This window comes from Oncorhynchus clarkii, chromosome 12 (assembly GCF_045791955.1).
Source record: "Oncorhynchus clarkii lewisi isolate Uvic-CL-2024 chromosome 12, UVic_Ocla_1.0, whole genome shotgun sequence".
Lineage (NCBI taxonomy): Eukaryota > Metazoa > Chordata > Actinopteri > Salmoniformes > Salmonidae > Oncorhynchus > Oncorhynchus clarkii.
Window position 1 is genome coordinate 63343833 of NC_092158.1, and position 20774 is coordinate 63364606.

Below are 20774 nucleotides of genomic sequence, written 5' to 3' on the forward strand. Positions count from 1 at the left end.
AACTAAAGGCATTGTATTTGGGACATAAAATTAAAACACTGAACCCTGAACCTCAACTAAATCTTGTAATAGATAATGTGGAAATGTAACAAGTTGAGAATAAACTTCTGTCATGGTAAAAACATATTGATACAACAGCAGCTAAGATGGGGATAGATCTGTCCATAATAAAGCACTGCTCTGCCTTCTTAACAACGCTGTCAACAAGGTAGGTTCTACAGGCCCTTGTTTTTGTCGCACCTGGACTACTCTCCAGTCATGTGGTCAGGTGCCACAAAACTTAGGAAAATTACAATTGGCCCAGAACTGGGCAGCACGGCTCACCCTTAAATGTACACAGAGAGCTAACATTAACATTATGAATGTCAATATCTCATGGCTCAAAGTAGAGGAGAGATTGACATTATCACTACTTGTATTTGGGAGAAGTATTGACATGTTAAATGCACCGAGCTGTCAGTTTAAACTACTAGCACACAACTCAGAAACCAATGCATACCCCACAAGACCGGCTACCAGGTCTCTTCACAGTCCCTATGCCCAGAACAGGTGCACAGTACTACAGAGAGCCATGACATGGCTACTATTCCACATCAAGTAACTCATGCAAGCAGTAAAGAAAGATTTAAAAATACATACAAATACAACTTATGGGACAGCAGGGACTGTGAAGAGACACATGCACTACAGACACACATGGATTTTGTTTGGTAGAGTAGTGGCCTGAGGGCAAACCCTTAATGTGTTGTGAAATCTGTATTGTAATGTTAGTTTTATTGTGTAGATCTGCCTTTAGTTTCAGTCCCCATGAAGAGTAACTCCTTATCACCAATCTATGGCCCTGTGTTGCCTTATCACATGTAAAATAATTCAAAGAAAGCTGTGAAACCTTACCTTAAAGAATACCATTACCATAAATATGTACTCAATTATTTTACCGTACTTCTTGGTTGTAAATATTGGTGGCAGTTGTGAAAAGTTGCATGTATTGAACATGCCATTGCTGTTTAGACACTTCCCATTGGGCTATTTTCCCCTTTAACCAAGTGGTCTACTTAAAACTCATATGGACACATTAACAATGTCTATCAATATATTTTGTCAGTTAAAGTTAACCTTGCCTGCCAAGTACCAAAATGAAAGTGTTCAGTAAATTACCAGTAGCTTTGCGACCATATGACAGCTCCAATAAGCCCCTTAGGGTGAACGAGAGGCTTGTAGAATTACTATTTGGAATATAGTTCAGAATTTGCTGGAGGGGGAACTATAGAGCATTACCAGATGAAATAAGAGTAAAGATGAATTGTGTCAGTAAATGCAAAACTTTCCATCACTAAAAATAATGCACCATAACAGCTGGCTAACAGGTTTGATTGACCTCTAGGATGTCTAATAAACTTGTGATGCCCATAGTAAAGGTCTACATCAACTGTAGGTAACCATTTTCCTCCTATGGACCTAGTTGACATGGTTCTATTACAAGACAGTGAAGGACACCCTCTGTGGTCAGAGGTAACATCCTTTATAAACCGCATGTTAAACTTCTCCTATTGTTATGATTCTCAGCCACTAGTAGGTCTACAATTGTCACTGGTATGAAGATGCTCAGTAAGAGAGCAAAGAACCTGAATAGACTGATACAACATCCATTACTACAGGTCAACACTTAAAACAACAACCTTTAGTGATAATTTTTTAATTGTTATACAAGAAGCCTTGCCTCCAAAATACAGTAGTGTTGTCAACAGAAACACCAATGCTACAGCTGTGTTGCACTGCAACAGTTTAACACTCCCCTCCCTATAAATGCAAAGCCAGTAGGATCTATCAGAGAAGCCAGGAGTCCTGGTCTGAAGGCCGTAGTCTTGGGATGGAAGTGGTTTAGCTCTGGCCTCCCAGGGTGTGCTTGTCAAACAGGTACTCTGCCATCTTGTTTTTGACAGCATCCATCTTGGTGAGGTTGGTGATGTGGTCTCCCAGCTTCTTAATGGCCTCCACCTGCTCATTCAGGTAATGGGTCTCCAGGAAGTCACACAGCTAAAGAGGGAAAACACAGGTCAGACAAGAGAATGACTACAGACCATTGTAGATACAGTAACACACAAGAGCCTGGTGGTAATGGCATAAGTGCAGATGAGGTGTCTGCAGTAAACATTTTTAACTAGGCAAGTCCGTTAACAAACACTTATTTACAACTGCATTTTAATGTGGAACAATGGGCTTACTGCCTTGTTCAGGGGCAGAACATATTTTTCCCTCGTCAGCTCCGGGATTCAATCCAGCATCCTTTGTTACTAGCCCAAAGCTCTAACCACTAGACAACCTGACGGCCTTTTTGCAAACTTACGCATTAGCTGCATAGTGTGCATCTGTGGACTATTGCGCGAATGTGAAGCAGGTCACAATCCTGTGTCATTAGTTATCAGATCAAACCCCTGATCAATTCCTGAGACAGTACCTGTATTCTATGTGATACATACATGTGATGTGTGGTTTCACCATAACTTACATGGGGGTCAACCTTGTCTGAGGCAATCTTGTGCAGGTCCAGCAGGGCCTGGTTCACATTCTTCTCCAGCTGCAGAGCACACTGCATGGCCTCCAGCCCATTGCCCCACTCATCACGTTCTGGCTTCTACACAGGACAAAGTGAACAGAAGTGTTAAGGACTACTATCAGATGTTACGCTCAGGATAAAGTGAACAGAATTACACCCCTCGCACAGTTTCAGTTCAGTGGTAAAAGGCAGTATGTTTAGGACTACTCCAGGTTCTCTATATAAACTTAGCGCTGGAGACACTTTACTCCATGGAGTAAAGTGACTTATCAGTCTACAATCTGAATGTGTTTGATGTTCAGGGGCTCACCTTGATGTCCTGGAGTAAAATGCGTCCACCTCGCTTGTTCTGGAAGGAGAGTAGCTTGTCGGCGTGCTCCCGCTCCTCGTCGCTGTTCTCCTTGAAGAAATGCGCGAACCCAGGCAGAGCCACGTCGTCACGGGAGAAATAGAAAGCCTGGGTGGATAAACAAAACAGCGTGGTTAGAAGAAAAATATGCCAAACGTGACTCGGCATTCTGTTCTTGTTGTGGAAACGAAACTTGATAAAAGGAATGAATCAGTCTAGTCTGTAGTCGACTTGGTAACCTGCCATTTATCCTGTCAAGGAGTTGTTACGCGCCCTGTCCAAAGTAGGATAGATTCCCGGCTTCATTTGAGAAGAAAACAAACTCAAATATGCACAACAGAGTTTATTGGCTATTAATTATCTAGGCCAATATAATAAAAAGCCAGGTGAAAAAGGGTATTTAGGCCCAGGCATAATAATACAGGTAAATCAACAAAACGGTCATCTTGGTAGACACCTTACCATTGAAGTGTAGGTGTAGGAGGCAAACATCTCCAAGTTGATCATCCGGTTGATGGCAGCTTCGCAATCGTGGTGATAGTTCTGGCGGATCTGAGACTCCATTTTGGCAGATTTTCTTTAATATCTAAAGTAACGGTACAAAAATAGGGTTTATTCGACTATTTCTCTATTATACTTAAAGAAAGTGTTATCAATCCGGAATGTTCGATAATGCGAGACGAAGGCAGAGGAGTTCCGTTCAATCACTGTTGAAGCAAGAACTTCTTCATGCGTCTTCTCAGACTTGTGAACTAGAAGGAGCCTTGTTCGCTCTATTTATTGTTCAAACGGAACGCGTCAGTGAAATCCACCCTCACAGAGCGTAGCCAATCACCTTTAGAAATTCAACAGCAACTAGGCGGGTCATTTGAAGACGTCTTCCCACTCATACACATGACCAGCGGCAAATATTATTTATTCTACTGACAAGAGAGCCGAGTGACCACTCTAACAATGGAAATACATGTACTCAACGAATGAAGACAGTGAAGGTCAGGTGGGACCATTATAGCCAATGATAGGGCAGGTACGCGTGTAGCAACATGCACAACTCAACGTTGTTTTTCTCAAAGTTGCCGGAATGCCACGTGCATCCACATATATCAGTACATTTGTAAAAGCTTAAACATTACGAAACGTATATTCTATCAAAATCCTCAAGTAATTAGAAAAAACGGGCTTCTCTCACGCGGACAGATATTGGGCGGAGTAAAGTCTCTCGCCTTGACCTCTTCATCTCGGTCTATATTTTTTTTGTTGCTGCTTAGTTTATATCAAAGTAACATTTTATTGGAAACAACTAAAGCAGTAGTATCAGCCAAAGGCAACGCTGCAGTGCAGGTCTAACTACAGCGGTTATTGTTGAAAAAAGGTGTGTGTGTTATATCCTTAGAAGAAAATAGGAAGAATTGGAACACTCATTCTAATATTAGGCTAATTGAGAAATAAGCTGAAACATTTTTATGTAATTAATTTCATTATTTTCATTATTCTTTTGGCCAAATTTCATATACACAAATGTAAATTTACAAACAGAAAACCACATTTTCGTACCCTACAAAAAGAAATTGAACTGTATTTTAAGACGGTTAAATGCTCAATGCTCTACTAACAAAAAAGCTGTTAGAATTGTAAGTATATGCATGTCCCTTAAGGTCCTTGTGTAATTGTAATGTGATATTGTACCCCCTAGCTCGATTGTCTATTGTTTGTAATCTATGTATGCTTGTGTTCCCTCATGTGATTTATGTATTGATTTGTTGTTAATAAAACATTTTTTTTATTTTTTAAATAGTCCGCTGCGCCATTCGGGAGCCCTATGAACGGATAGTATGCAGTATGTGCTCCTTAAGTATGTAGTATACAGTATTTTAGTATGGGTATTCGAACACAGCTTAGGTCTACTGGGGCAGTATGCATCAAGCCTATCAGAGTAAGAGTGCCGATTTAGGATCAGTTTTGCCTTTTAGATCACATTGATTAACATTACATTGATGGGGAAGCTCCTCCCCCCAGCCTCCACTGATTTATACAGACCCTGGTCTTTCCTGGCCTAGTATGTAAGATAGTGCCTCTACTCCAATTGTTTGAGAATAGGACCCCCTTTTTCCTAAAAATGTAAACCAAAACAGGCTCTATCTATCAGTTTGTCATAGCTACTATCTAGGTTCATTGTTTGTTGAAAAATTATGAAGCTGCTTCAAATGGGGGTAAGGGTTTTCAACATAGATAATCATTGAAGTATGTGCCTTGCTTTCTGTTACTTTGATCAACTGTTCTAGGCTGAACCTCACTTAATAGCGTAATGATTTTATTATGAGTGCCATCAAAGTTTTGGAGACAATGAGACGAAGCCTCTTCAGACTGTTGGAAGTGGCAGTAGACTCATGCTTAAACCGGTGTTACAAAAAGGGCTGTGACATACTTGGCATTCCTTTTTTTTGCGAAAAGGGACATCACTTTTTGACAAAATTATGTGTCATGCTTAAAGTATAAGTTTGGGTGAGCATGTAACGCAAACGTCTAGCATCCCAAAAGTTGCTTGTAACTCATCACGGACAACTTCAGCTTTTTTGCTAATTATCAACTTTGCAACTATTTACTACTTTTTAGCTACTTTGCAACTACTTAGCATGTTAGCTAACCCTAACCCTTTAACGTAACTCCTAACCTTATTTTAGACGTAACCTTAACCCTTAAGCCCTAACCTAACTAATTTTTAGCCACCTAGCTAACGCTACACCTAGCCATTGAGCTAAAGTTAGCCACAACAAATTGGAATTCGTAACATATCATATGTTTAGCAAATCGTAACATATTGTACAAATTGCAATTCGTAACATATTGTACGAATTACCATTCGTTTATTATAATACCAAATTGATGATGGACAGCCACAAATGAATACATATCATACTAATTGAAGTATTCCCAAATATACTTTTACTATGTTACGTCTACCCCTCCAGGTTGTTCTAAGTGACCTTATTTTAGCAGAATGGCAAACAGGATTAAAATTGGCAAATAATTGTCTTAATTTCTCTATGCAAATCTCTTCTGTAATGTTCAACCCCGAGAACCTGTGTTAAGTTGTTAAAGTCATGACAGGGTCCATCACGTGACCAGCCGCACAAAGTTGTGAACAGTAAGTAATACCGTAAATGATTAACCATTACATAACTCTTTCTATTGAAGTTCTGAAGGGTGACAGTGTTTTTCTTCTTTACTCTTTCCCCCTCCCCCTCTCTCCCTATTGCTCCCTCCCACCAGGGGCGCAACATTGGTTTTAGATGTGGGGGGACATACATATTTATATTTTGGTGGCGTTAAATAAACACTGCAAACAGCCTTCCCGACTGCTCGGAGGGATCCGCATGGTTCAAAAGCACACCGTTGCCTCGCATTTGGACAAAAATGCATGTCCCCCCTGTCCCCAGTCAAATTTGTTCCCCTGCTTATTCCTGTCATAACCTCCTGTTGGTTCTACTACAGTATGGACTGACTCAGGCTCTGCCCTGGCTGTATTTCTGCCTTGTCATTGTGACTCAGCATTCTGTAGTCTCAAGCAGAGACGGAAGAGGAAGCAAGACAGCCCACTCCTTCATTTTCCCCAAATGGAAGTCAATTAACTAAGCAGACCACTATCGCATTGTCTGCTTAAGGAGCCACCTCCTTAAGCAGACAGTGGTAAACAGCCTCTGTTAACTATCTTCATTTTTCCACCATCGTTGGTCTCAAGGTAGTTCTGTTCTGTTATCACAGTGACAATGGTGGAAGGAGGCGCAGTTTTGTGACTGCAGAAACAGACATGAAGGGTGATGAATGGGTGAAGACCGACTGATACCAGATTTGAAGAAAAGGAAAAAGGGAAGGAGACAACAGCAGGAACATATACACTGCTCAAAAAAATAAAGGGAACACTAAAATATCACATCCTAGATATGAATGAATGGAATATTCTTATTAAATACTTTTTTCTTTACATAGTTGAATGTGCTGACAACAAAATCTAATTTATCAACCCATGGAGGTCTGGATTTGGAGTCACACTCCAAATTAAAGTGGAAAACCACACTACAGGCTGATCCAACTTTGATGTAATGTCCATAAAACAAGTCAAAATGAGGCTCAGTAGTGTGTGTGGCCTCCACATGCCTGTATCAAATCAAATCAAATTTATTTATATAGCCCTTCGTACATCAGCTGATATCTCAAAGTGCTGTACAGAAACCCAGCCTAAAACCCCAAACAGCAAGCAATGCAGGTGTAGAAGCACGGTGGCTAGGAAAAACTCCCTAGAAAGGCCAAAACCTAGGAAGAAACCTAGAGAGGAACCAGGCTATGTGGGGTGGCCAGTCCTCTTCTGGCTGTGCCGGGTGGAGATTATAACAGAACATGGTCAAGATGTTCAAATGTTCATAAATGACCAGCATGGTCGAATAATAATAAGGCAGAACAGTTGAAACTGGAGCAGCAGCACAGTCAAGTGGGCTGGGGACAGCAAGGAGTCATCATGTCAGGTATTCCTGGGGCATGGTCCTAGGGCTCAGGTCCTCCGAGAGAGAGAAAGAAAGAGAGAATTAGAGAGCATATGTGGGATGGCCAGTCCTCTTCTGGCTGTGCCGGGTGGAGATTATAACAGAACATGGCCAAGATGTTCAAATGTTCATAAATGACCAGCATGGTCGAATAATAATAAGGCAGAACAGTTGAAAGAAACTGGAGCAGCAGCACGGCCAGGTGGACTGGTGACAGCAAGGAGTCATCATGTCAGGTAGTCCTGGGGCATGGTCCTAGGGCTCAGGTCCTCCGAGAGAGAGAAAGAAAGAATTAGAGAACACACACTTAAATTCACACAGGACACCGAATAGGACAGGAGAAGTACTCCAGATATAACAAACTGACCCTAGCCCCTCGACACATAAACTACTGCAGCATAAATACTGGAGGCTGAGACAGGAGGGGTCAGGAGACACTGTGGCCCCATCCGAGGACACCCCCGGACAGGGCCAAACAGGAAGGATATAACCCCACCCACTTTGCCAAAGCACAGCCCCCACACCACTAGAGGGATATCTTCAACCACCAACTTACCTTCCTGAGACAAGGCTGAGTATAGCCCACAAAGACCTCCGCCACGGCACAACCCAAGGGGGGGGGGGGGGGCGCCAACCCAGACAGGATGACCACATCAGTGAATCAACCCACTCAGGTGACGCACCCCCTCCAGGGACAGCATGAGAGAGCCCCAGTAAGCCAGTGACTCAGCCCCTGTAATAGGGTTAGAGGCAGAGAATCCCAGTGGAAAGAGGGGAACCGGCCAGGCAGAGACAGCAAGGGCGGTTCGTTGCTCCAGAGCCTTTCCGTTCACCCTCCCACTCCTGGGCCAGACTACACTCAATCATATGACCCACTGAAGAGATGAGTCTTCAGTAGAGACTTAAAGGTTGAGACCTCCCTACAACGCCTGGGCATGCTCCTGATGAGGTGGCGGATGGTCTCCTGAGGGATCTCCTCCCAGACCTGTACTAAAGCATCCGCCAACTCCTGGACAGTCTGTGGTGCAACGTGGCGTTGGTGGATGGAGCGAGACATGATGTCCCAGATGTGCTCAATTGGATTCAGGTCTGGGGAACGGGCGGGCCAGTCCATAGCATCAATGCCTTCCTCTTGCAGGAACTGCTGACACACTCCAGCCACATGAGGTCTAGCATTGTCTTGCATTAGGAGGAACCCAGGGCCAACCGCACCAGCATATGGTCACACAAGGGGTCTGAGGATCTCATCTCGGTACCTAATGGCAGTCAGGCTACCTCTGGCGAGCACATGGAGGGCTGTGCGGCCCCCCAAAGAAATGCCACCCCACACCATGACTGACCCACCGCCAAACCGGTCATGCTAGAGGATGTTGCAGGCAGCAGAACGCTCTCCATGGCGTCTCCAGACTGTCACGTCTGTCATGTGCTCAGTGTGAACCTGCTTTCATCTGTGAAGAGCACAGGGCGCCAGTGGCGAATTTGCCAATCTTGGTGTTCTCTGGCAAATGCCAAATGTCCTGCACGGTGTTGGGCTGTAAGCACAACCCCCACCTGTGGACATTGGGCCCTCATACCACCCTCATGGAGTCTGTTTCTGACCGTTTGAGCAGACACATGCACATTTGTGGCCTGCTGGAGGTCATTTTGCAGGCCTCTGGCAGTGCTCCTCCTGCTCCTCCTTGCACAAAGGCGGAGGTAGCGGTCCTGCTGCTGGGTTGTTGCCCTCCTACGGCCTCCTCCACGTCTCCCGATGTACTGGCCTGTCTCCTGGTAGCGCCTCCATGCTCTGGACACTACGCTGACAGACACAGCAAACCTTCTTGCCACAGCTCGCATTGATGTGCCATCCTGGATGAGCTGCACTACCTGAGCCACTTGTGTGGGTTGTAGACTCCGTCTCATGCTACCACTAGAGTGAAAGCACCGCCAGCATTCAAAAGTGACCAAAACATCAGTCAGGAAGCATAGGAACTGAGAAGTGGTCTGTGGTCACCACGTGCAGAACCACTCCTTTATTGGGTGTGTCTTGCTAATTGTCTATAATTTCCACCTGTTTTCTATTCCATTTGCACAACAGCATGTGTAATTTATTGTCAATCAGTGTTGCTTCCTAAGTGGACAGTTTGATTTCACAGAAGTGTGATTGACTTGGAGTTACATTGTGTTGTTTAAGTGTTCCCTTTATTTTTTTGAGCAGTGTACTATACTATGCACCTTATGTAACTTACTAAGGTATTTTTAAATAAATAGCTGTGAATGGTTGTTTCTGGTGAATTGAAGGGAAAATACAACAACTTTCCTGAAAATGTTGTCAATTTAGTCAATCAGAAATCAAATAGCAATATATTTCTGTATTACTTTAAACTGTTTGTCTAACTATAAAAAGAAAGTCACCACCAATGTCAAAACCCATTATTCTATATATGTTCCCTTCATCATGTTTGGGTCGTACATGGTCTATTTTTGCATATTTTTGATACGGAATGTTATCAGATCTTCAACCAAAACCTAATATTAGATAAAGGGAACATGAGTTTACAAATAACACAAAAGAAAGATACTTATTTTATTCATTTAATTAACCAAGTTACGCAACACCTAATTCCCCTGTGTGACAAAGTCATTTCCCCCTTACACTCAATAACTGGTATTGCCACCTTAAGCTGCAATTACTAAAAACAAATGCCAAATAACATATCGGTCCATATTATCAGGCAGGTGTGTTATTTAGCAATAAGCATGATAACCTGTATTATGGGGTTGCCCATCTACATTTAGATGCTAATCATTAGCTAGATCAGTGGTTCTCAATCCTGGTCCTGGGGACCCAAAGGGGTGCACATTTTAGTTTTTCCCCAAGCACTACACAGCTGATTCAAATCAAAGCCTTTTGATGAGTTGATCATTTTAATCAGCTTTGTAGTGCTAGGGCAAAAACAAAAATGTGCACCCGTTTGGGTCCCCAGGACTAGGTTTGAGAACCAGTGAGCAAGATCATAAACTCAAAACATTATCTTGTTGCTAGCAACATACTGACTTGACTGTCCCAAACTTTCCACTGGTACTCAGCCAAGGATGTATATACACTGAATAATGTAGGCCTATCTGTTACAACGGACTCCTGTTACTGCCTACCATGCTATGTTGTTGTCTTTGGTCTCTCTTTATGTAGTGTTGTGTTGTCTCTCTTGTCGTGAAAGGCCGTTTGCCTTTTGTTAGGCCGTCATTGTAAATAAGAATGTGTTCTTAACCGACTTAAGGTAGCATAGTTCAATAAAGATTAAAAATAAACAAAGCACTTCTCTGCAGCTTTTGACAATATTGATCATAATCTGCTGCTGGAAAAAGCGTAAGTGTTATGGCTTTACATCCCCTGCTATATTGTGGATCTAGAGTTACCTGTCTAACAGAACACAGAGGGTGTTCTTTAATGGAATCCTCTCCAACATAATCTAGGAAGAGTCAGGCATTCCCCAGAGCAGCTGTCTAGGCCCCTTACTTTTTCAATCTTTACTAATGACTTGCCACTGGTGCTGATTGAAGCCTGCGTGTTTATGTATGCTGATGACTCAACGCTATACACATCAGCTACCACAGCAGGTGAAATCATTGCAACACTTAAGAGCTGCAGTCATTTTCAGAATGGGTGGCAAGAGATAAGTTAGTCCTAAATTTCAAAAACTAAAGGCATTGTATTTGGGACATAAAATTAAAACACTGAACCCTGAACCTCAACTAAATCTTGTAATAGATAATGTGGAAATGTAACAAGTTGAGAATAAACTTCTGTCATGGTAAAAACATATTGATACAACAGCAGCTAAGATGGGGATAGATCTGTCCATAATAAAGCACTGCTCTGCCTTCTTAACAACGCTGTCAACAAGGTAGGTTCTACAGGCCCTTGTTTTTGTCGCACCTGGACTACTCTCCAGTCATGTGGTCAGGTGCCACAAAACTTAGGAAAATTACAATTGGCCCAGAACTGGGCAGCACGGCTCACCCTTAAATGTACACAGAGAGCTAACATTAACATTATGAATGTCAATATCTCATGGCTCAAAGTAGAGGAGAGATTGACATTATCACTACTTGTATTTGGGAGAAGTATTGACATGTTAAATGCACCGAGCTGTCAGTTTAAACTACTAGCACACAACTCAGAAACCAATGCATACCCCACAAGACCGGCTACCAGGTCTCTTCACAGTCCCTATGCCCAGAACAGGTGCACAGTACTACAGAGAGCCATGACATGGCTACTATTCCACATCAAGTAACTCATGCAAGCAGTAAAGAAATATTTAAAAATACATACAAATACAACTTATGGGACAGCAGGGACTGTGAAGAGACACATGCACTACAGACACACATGGATTTTGTTTGGTAGAGTAGTGGCCTGAGGGCAAACCCTTAATGTGTTGTGAAATCTGTATTGTAATGTTAGTTTTATTGTGTAGATCTGCCTTTAGTTTCAGTCCCCATGAAGAGTAACTCCTTATCACCAATCTATGGCCCTGTGTTGCCTTATCACATGTAAAATAATTCAAAGAAAGCTGTGAAACCTTACCTTAAAGAATACCATTACCATAAATATGTACTCAATTATTTTACCGTACTTCTTGGTTGTAAATATTGGTGGCAGTTGTGAAAAGTTGCATGTATTGAACATGCCATTGCTGTTTAGACACTTCCCATTGGGCTATTTTCCCCTTTAACCAAGTGGTCTACTTAAAACTCATATGGACACATTAACAATGTCTATCAATATATTTTGTCAGTTAAAGTTAACCTTGCCTGCCAAGTACCAAAATGAAAGTGTTCAGTAAATTACCAGTAGCTTTGCGACCATATGACAGCTCCAATAAGCCCCTTAGGGTGAACGAGAGGCTTGTAGAATTACTATTTGGAATATAGTTCAGAATTTGCTGGAGGGGGAACTATAGAGCATTACCAGATGAAATAAGAGTAAAGATGAATTGTGTCAGTAAATGCAAAACTTTCCATCACTAAAAATAATGCACCATAACAGCTGGCTAACAGGTTTGATTGACCTCTAGGATGTCTAATAAACTTGTGATGCCCATAGTAAAGGTCTACATCAACTGTAGGTAACCATTTTCCTCCTATGGACCTAGTTGACATGGTTCTATTACAAGACAGTGAAGGACACCCTCTGTGGTCAGAGGTAACATCCTTTATAAACCGCATGTTAAACTTCTCCTATTGTTATGATTCTCAGCCACTAGTAGGTCTACAATTGTCACTGGTATGAAGATGCTCAGTAAGAGAGCAAAGAACCTGAATAGACTGATACAACATCCATTACTACAGGTCAACACTTAAAACAACAACCTTTAGTGATAATTTTTTAATTGTTATACAAGAAGCCTTGCCTCCAAAATACAGTAGTGTTGTCAACAGAAACACCAATGCTACAGCTGTGTTGCACTGCAACAGTTTAACACTCCCCTCCCTATAAATGCAAAGCCAGTAGGATCTATCAGAGAAGCCAGGAGTCCTGGTCTGAAGGCCGTAGTCTTGGGATGGAAGTGGTTTAGCTCTGGCCTCCCAGGGTGTGCTTGTCAAACAGGTACTCTGCCATCTTGTTTTTGACAGCATCCATCTTGGTGAGGTTGGTGATGTGGTCTCCCAGCTTCTTAATGGCCTCCACCTGCTCATTCAGGTAATGGGTCTCCAGGAAGTCACACAGCTAAAGAGGGAAAACACAGGTCAGACAAGAGAATGACTACAGACCATTGTAGATACAGTAACACACAAGAGCCTGGTGGTAATGGCATAAGTGCAGATGAGGTGTCTGCAGTAAACATTTTTAACTAGGCAAGTCCGTTAACAAACACTTATTTACAACTGCATTTTAATGTGGAACAATGGGCTTACTGCCTTGTTCAGGGGCAGAACATATTTTTCCCTCGTCAGCTCCGGGATTCAATCCAGCATCCTTTGTTACTAGCCCAAAGCTCTAACCACTAGACAACCTGACGGCCTTTTTGCAAACTTACGCATTAGCTGCATAGTGTGCATCTGTGGACTATTGCGCGAATGTGAAGCAGGTCACAATCCTGTGTCATTAGTTATCAGATCAAACCCCTGATCAATTCCTGAGACAGTACCTGTATTCTATGTGATACATACATGTGATGTGTGGTTTCACCATAACTTACATGGGGGTCAACCTTGTCTGAGGCAATCTTGTGCAGGTCCAGCAGGGCCTGGTTCACATTCTTCTCCAGCTGCAGAGCACACTGCATGGCCTCCAGCCCATTGCCCCACTCATCACGTTCTGGCTTCTACACAGGACAAAGTGAACAGAAGTGTTAAGGACTACTATCAGATGTTACGCTCAGGATAAAGTGAACAGAATTACACCCCTCGCACAGTTTCAGTTCAGTGGTAAAAGGCAGTATGTTTAGGACTACTCCAGGTTCTCTATATAAACTTAGCGCTGGAGACACTTTACTCCATGGAGTAAAGTGACTTATCAGTCTACAATCTGAATGTGTTTGATGTTCAGGGGCTCACCTTGATGTCCTGGAGTAAAATGCGTCCACCTCGCTTGTTCTGGAAGGAGAGTAGCTTGTCGGCGTGCTCCCGCTCCTCGTCGCTGTTCTCCTTGAAGAAATGCGCGAACCCAGGCAGAGCCACGTCGTCACGGGAGAAATAGAAAGCCTGGGTGGATAAACAAAACAGCGTGGTTAGAAGAAAAATATGCCAAACGTGACTCGGCATTCTGTTCTTGTTGTGGAAACGAAACTTGATAAAAGGAATGAATCAGTCTAGTCTGTAGTCGACTTGGTAACCTGCCATTTATCCTGTCAAGGAGTTGTTACGCGCCCTGTCCAAAGTAGGATAGATTCCCGGCTTCATTTGAGAAGAAAACAAACTCAAATATGCACAACAGAGTTTATTGGCTATTAATTATCTAGGCCAATATAATAAAAAGCCAGGTGAAAAAGGGTATTTAGGCCCAGGCATAATAATACAGGTAAATCAACAAAACGGTCATCTTGGTAGACACCTTACCATTGAAGTGTAGGTGTAGGAGGCAAACATCTCCAAGTTGATCATCCGGTTGATGGCAGCTTCGCAATCGTGGTGATAGTTCTGGCGGATCTGAGACTCCATTTTGGCAGATTTTCTTTAATATCTAAAGTAACGGTACAAAAATAGGGTTTATTCGACTATTTCTCTATTATACTTAAAGAAAGTGTTATCAATCCGGAATGTTCGATAATGCGAGACGAAGGCAGAGGAGTTCCGTTCAATCACTGTTGAAGCAAGAACTTCTTCATGCGTCTTCTCAGACTTGTGAACTAGAAGGAGCCTTGTTCGCTCTATTTATTGTTCAAACGGAACGCGTCAGTGAAATCCACCCTCACAGAGCGTAGCCAATCACCTTTAGAAATTCAACAGCAACTAGGCGGGTCATTTGAAGACGTCTTCCCACTCATACACATGACCAGCGGCAAATATTATTTATTCTACTGACAAGAGAGCCGAGTGACCACTCTAACAATGGAAATACATGTACTCAACGAATGAAGACAGTGAAGGTCAGGTGGGACCATTATAGCCAATGATAGGGCAGGTACGCGTGTAGCAACATGCACAACTCAACGTTGTTTTTCTCAAAGTTGCCGGAATGCCACGTGCATCCACATATATCAGTACATTTGTAAAAGCTTAAACATTACGAAACGTATATTCTATCAAAATCCTCAAGTAATTAGAAAAAACGGGCTTCTCTCATGCGGACAGATATTGGGCGGAGTAAAGTCTCTCGCCTTGACCTCTTCATCTCGGTCTATATTTTTTTTGTTGCTGCTTAGTTTATATCAAAGTAACATTTTATTGGAAACAACTAAAGCAGTAGTATCAGCCAAAGGCAACGCTGCAGTGCAGGTCTAACTACAGCGGTTATTGTTGAAAAAAGGTGTGTGTGTTATATCCTTAGAAGAAAATAGGAAGAATTGGAACACTCATTCTAATATTAGGCTAATTGAGAAATAAGCTGAAACATTTTTATGTAATTAATTTCATTATTTTCATTATTCTTTTGGCCAAATTTCATATACACAAATGTAAATTTACAAACAGAAAACCACATTTTCGTACCCTACAAAAAGAAATTGAACTGTATTTTAAGACGGTTAAATGCTCAATGCTCTACTAACAAAAAAGCTGTTAGAATTGTAAGTATATGCATGTCCCTTAAGGTCCTTGTGTAATTGTAATGTGATATTGTACCCCCTAGCTCGATTGTCTATTGTTTGTAATCTATGTATGCTTGTGTTCCCTCATGTGATTTATGTATTGATTTGTTGTTAATAAAACATTTTTTTTATTTTTTAAATAGTCCGCTGCGCCATTCGGGAGCCCTATGAACGGATAGTATGCAGTATGTGCTCCTTAAGTATGTAGTATACAGTATTTTAGTATGGGTATTCGAACACAGCTTAGGTCTACTGGGGCAGTATGCATCAAGCCTATCAGAGTAAGAGTGCCGATTTAGGATCAGTTTTGCCTTTTAGATCACATTGATTAACATTACATTGATGGGGAAGCTCCTCCCCCCAGCCTCCACTGATTTATACAGACCCTGGTCTTTCCTGGCCTAGTATGTAAGATAGTGCCTCTACTCCAATTGTTTGAGAATAGGACCCCCTTTTTCCTAAAAATGTAAACCAAAACAGGCTCTATCTATCAGTTTGTCATAGCTACTATCTAGGTTCATTGTTTGTTGAAAAATTATGAAGCTGCTTCAAATGGGGGTAAGGGTTTTCAACATAGATAATCATTGAAGTATGTGCCTTGCTTTCTGTTACTTTGATCAACTGTTCTAGGCTGAACCTCACTTAATAGCGTAATGATTTTATTATGAGTGCCATCAAAGTTTTGGAGACAATGAGACGAAGCCTCTTCAGACTGTTGGAAGTGGCAGTAGACTCATGCTTAAACCGGTGTTACAAAAAGGGCTGTGACATACTTGGCATTCCTTTTTTTTGCGAAAAGGGACATCACTTTTTGACAAAATTATGTGTCATGCTTAAAGTATAAGTTTGGGTGAGCATGTAACGCAAACGTCTAGCATCCCAAAAGTTGCTTGTAACTCATCACGGACAACTTCAGCTTTTTTGCTAATTATCAACTTTGCAACTATTTACTACTTTTTAGCTACTTTGCAACTACTTAGCATGTTAGCTAACCCTAACCCTTTAACGTAACTCCTAACCTTATTTTAGACGTAACCTTAACCCTTAAGCCCTAACCTAACTAATTTTTAGCCACCTAGCTAACGCTACACCTAGCCATTGAGCTAAAGTTAGCCACAACAAATTGGAATTCGTAACATATCATATGTTTAGCAAATCGTAACATATTGTACAAATTGCAATTCGTAACATATTGTACGAATTACCATTCGTTTATTATAATACCAAATTGATGATGGACAGCCACAAATGAATACATATCATACTAATTGAAGTATTCCCAAATATACTTTTACTATGTTACGTCTACCCCTCCAGGTTGTTCTAAGTGACCTTATTTTAGCAGAATGGCAAACAGGATTAAAATTGGCAAATAATTGTCTTAATTTCTCTATGCAAATCTCTTCTGTAATGTTCAACCCCGAGAACCTGTGTTAAGTTGTTAAAGTCATGACAGGGTCCATCACGTGACCAGCCGCACAAAGTTGTGAACAGTAAGTAATACCGTAAATGATTAACCATTACATAACTCTTTCTATTGAAGTTCTGAAGGGTGACAGTGTTTTTCTTCTTTACTCTTTCCCCCTCCCCCTCTCTCCCTATTGCTCCCTCCCACCAGGGGCGCAACATTGGTTTTAGATGTGGGGGGACATACATATTTATATTTTGGTGGCGTTAAATAAACACTGCAAACAGCCTTCCCGACTGCTCGGAGGGATCCGCATGGTTCAAAAGCACACCGTTGCCTCGCATTTGGACAAAAATGCATGTCCCCCCTGTCCCCAGTCAAATTTGTTCCCCTGCTTATTCCTGTCATAACCTCCTGTTGGTTCTACTACAGTATGGACTGACTCAGGCTCTGCCCTGGCTGTATTTCTGCCTTGTCATTGTGACTCAGCATTCTGTAGTCTCAAGCAGAGACGGAAGAGGAAGCAAGACAGCCCACTCCTTCATTTTCCCCAAATGGAAGTCAATTAACTAAGCAGACCACTATCGCATTGTCTGCTTAAGGAGCCACCTCCTTAAGCAGACAGTGGTAAACAGCCTCTGTTAACTATCTTCATTTTTCCACCATCGTTGGTCTCAAGGTAGTTCTGTTCTGTTATCACAGTGACAATGGTGGAAGGAGGCGCAGTTTTGTGACTGCAGAAACAGACATGAAGGGTGATGAATGGGTGAAGACCGACTGATACCAGATTTGAAGAAAAGGAAAAAGGGAAGGAGACAACAGCAGGAACATATACACTGCTCAAAAAAATAAAGGGAACACTAAAATATCACATCCTAGATATGAATGAATGAAATATTCTTATTAAATACTTTTTTCTTTACATAGTTGAATGTGCTGACAACAAAATCAAATTTATCAACCCATGGAGGTCTGGATTTGGAGTCACACTCCAAATTAAAGTGGAAAACCACACTACAGGCTGACCCAACTTTGATGTAATGTCCATAAAACAGGTCAAAATGAGGCTCAGTAGTGTGTGTGGCCTCCACGTGCCTGTATGACCTCCCTACAACGCCTGGGCATGCTCCTGATGAGGTGGCAGATGGTCTCCTGAGGGATCTCCTCCCAGACCTGGACTAAAGCATCCGCCAACTCCTGGACAGTCTGTGGGCGACACAGCAAAACATCAATGTACATAATTGTATTCACACCACTATTTAAGCATTCACAAAACATCTACATGGACCAAAAAGTGTTACAAAATGTATTTATATTGTTGGTGGATGGAGAGAGACATGATGTCCCAGATGTGCTCAATTGGATTCAGGTCTGGGGAACAGGCGGGCCAGTCCATAGCATCAATGCCTTCCTCTTGCAGGAACTGCTGACACACTCCAGCCACATGAGGTCTAGCATTGTCTTGCATTAGGAGGAACCCAGGGCCAACCGCACCAGCATATGGTCACACAAGGGGTCTGAGGATCTCATCTCGGTACCTAATGGCAGTCAGGCTACCTCTGGCGAGCTCATGGAGGGCTGTGCGGCCCCCCAAAGAAATGCCACCCCACACCATGACTGACCCACCGCCAAACCGGTCATGCTGGAGGATGTTGCAGGCAGCAACATCCTCCAGGCGTCTCCAGACTGTCACGTCTGTCATGTGCTCAGTGTGAACCTGCTTTCATCTGTGAAGAGCACAGGGCGCCAGTGGCGAATTTGCCAATCTTGGTGTTCTCTGGCAAATGCCAAATGTCCTGCACGGTGTTGGGCTGTAAAGCACAACCCCCACCTGTGGACATCGGGCCCTCATACCACCCTCATGGAGTCTGTTTCTGACCGTTTGAGCAGACACATGCACATTTGTGGCCTGCTGGAGGTCATTTTGCAGACCTCTGGCAGTGCTTCTCCTGCTCCTCATTGCACAAAGGCGGAGGTAGCAGGCCTGCTGCTGGGTTGTTGCCTTCCTACGGCCTCCTCCACGTCTCCTGATGTACTGGCCTGTCTCCTGGTAGCGCCTCCATGCTCTGGACACTACGCTGACAGACACAGCAAACCTTCTTGCCACAGCTCGCATTGATGTGCCATCCTGGATGAGCTGCACTACCTGAGCCACTTGTGTGGGTTGTAGACTCCGTCTCATGCTACCACTAGAGTGAAAGCACCGCCAGCATTCAAAAGTGACCAAAACATCAGCCAGGAAGCATAGGAACTGAGAAGTTGTCTGTGGTCACCACATGCAGAACCACTCCTTTATTGGGGGTGTCTTGCTAATTGCCTATAATTTCCACCTGTTGTCTATTCCATTTGCACAACAGCATGTGTAATTTATTGTCAATCAGTGTTGCTTCCTAAGTGGACAGTTTGATTTCACAGAAGTGTGATTGACTTGGAGTTACATTGTGTTGTTTAAGTGTTCCCTTTATTTTTTTGAGCAGTGTACTATACTATGCACCTTACATGTACTGTGTAACTTACTAAGGCATTTTTAAACAAATAGCTGTGAATGGTTGTTTCTGGTGAATTGAAGGGAAAATAAAACAACTTTCCTGAAAATGTTGTCAATTTAGTCAAAAGGAAAAAACAATATATTTCTGTATTACTTTAAACTGTTTGTCTAACTATAACAGTTCAGAAAGTCACCACCAATGTCAAAACCCATTATTCTATATATGTTCCCTTCATCATGTTTGGGTCATACATGGTCTCGAAATGATATTAGTATTTTCCCCTTTCTTTATTGAGATATCAAGTTATGAATGAGAGGGGTGTGACAAAGGTAGAGCAATACAGATATGAAGCGTAGGCAGGGTTTGAATCCATGCCGCAAAGGGCCATGTGTGGTCCAGAGTCAGCAGCATTACCACTAGACCAGAATATGGCACAAAATTAGTAATGTCTAATACTCTATTAACTGCTGACTTGATTACACAATTTAATTGCAGTATCAATTAATTAAAAAGTATACATATATACATACACACACACACACACACACACACATGCATACGTACATACATACATGGTTGTAAAGGAAATCATGTCCAGTCCTAATAAGCTGAAGATTCTATATTTAATAAAATTAAACAAGTATTGTGTTAGTCTAGCTGAAAACAGAGAGGCTGATTACTTTGTTGTAGTGAAAGTGAACTGGGATAGAAATACATTATCAATCCAATTAAAGTGAGTGTCGCGATGCCAACTGGACCAACTACATTAAGTGTAAAGGCTTGGATAGGCCTATGGCCTATCCATAGAATGTGAATGGGGGGCTACTCTCTCAAGTATTCATTCAAATATGCAACTATAGGTTGTGGGCGGAAGCTGAAAAAATTATCCCCATCGAGGGAGGAGCAAATCTTTTATATTTGACAGTAAACATTCTTATTATAACTATAACAGTTGTTGGCACCTTCAATTCTTGCACATATTCTCATAAAAAGTGTAGTTTAACACTGCCTCTATCTAGGATGTAAACACAGCCTCAAGTGAGGTCTGAAAACTCAAACTGTTTGCTGTATGTGTTTGATGAACTCCCAAAGACAAATAAGATAAACATCTGTTTTTGAGTGCACTTGAAAAATGCAGCATGCAATACAAATTGTCCCATGAAGAGGTAACTCCATTCACCATTTAGCCATTTTTT

General features: G+C 42.2%; 2 protein-coding genes across 2 annotated transcripts; both read right to left on the reverse strand.

Annotated features, from left to right (window-relative positions):
• Positions 1-1676: 1676 nt before the first annotated feature.
• On the reverse strand, positions 1677-3540 carry LOC139422116 (ferritin, middle subunit). Its single transcript, XM_071173266.1, has 4 exons — positions 3369-3540; positions 2868-3014; positions 2510-2635; positions 1677-2037 (listed from the first exon to the last, which is right to left on the reverse strand). Exons 1-4 carry the CDS (start codon positions 3468-3470, stop codon positions 1882-1884), a joined length of 531 nt encoding a protein of 176 aa, XP_071029367.1. The 5' UTR covers positions 3471-3540; the 3' UTR covers positions 1677-1881.
• Positions 3541-12799: 9259 nt separating this feature from the next.
• On the reverse strand, positions 12800-14663 carry LOC139420938 (ferritin, middle subunit). Its single transcript, XM_071171362.1, has 4 exons — positions 14492-14663; positions 13991-14137; positions 13633-13758; positions 12800-13160 (listed from the first exon to the last, which is right to left on the reverse strand). Exons 1-4 carry the CDS (start codon positions 14591-14593, stop codon positions 13005-13007), a joined length of 531 nt encoding a protein of 176 aa, XP_071027463.1. The 5' UTR covers positions 14594-14663; the 3' UTR covers positions 12800-13004.
• Positions 14664-20774: the final 6111 nt, after the last annotated feature.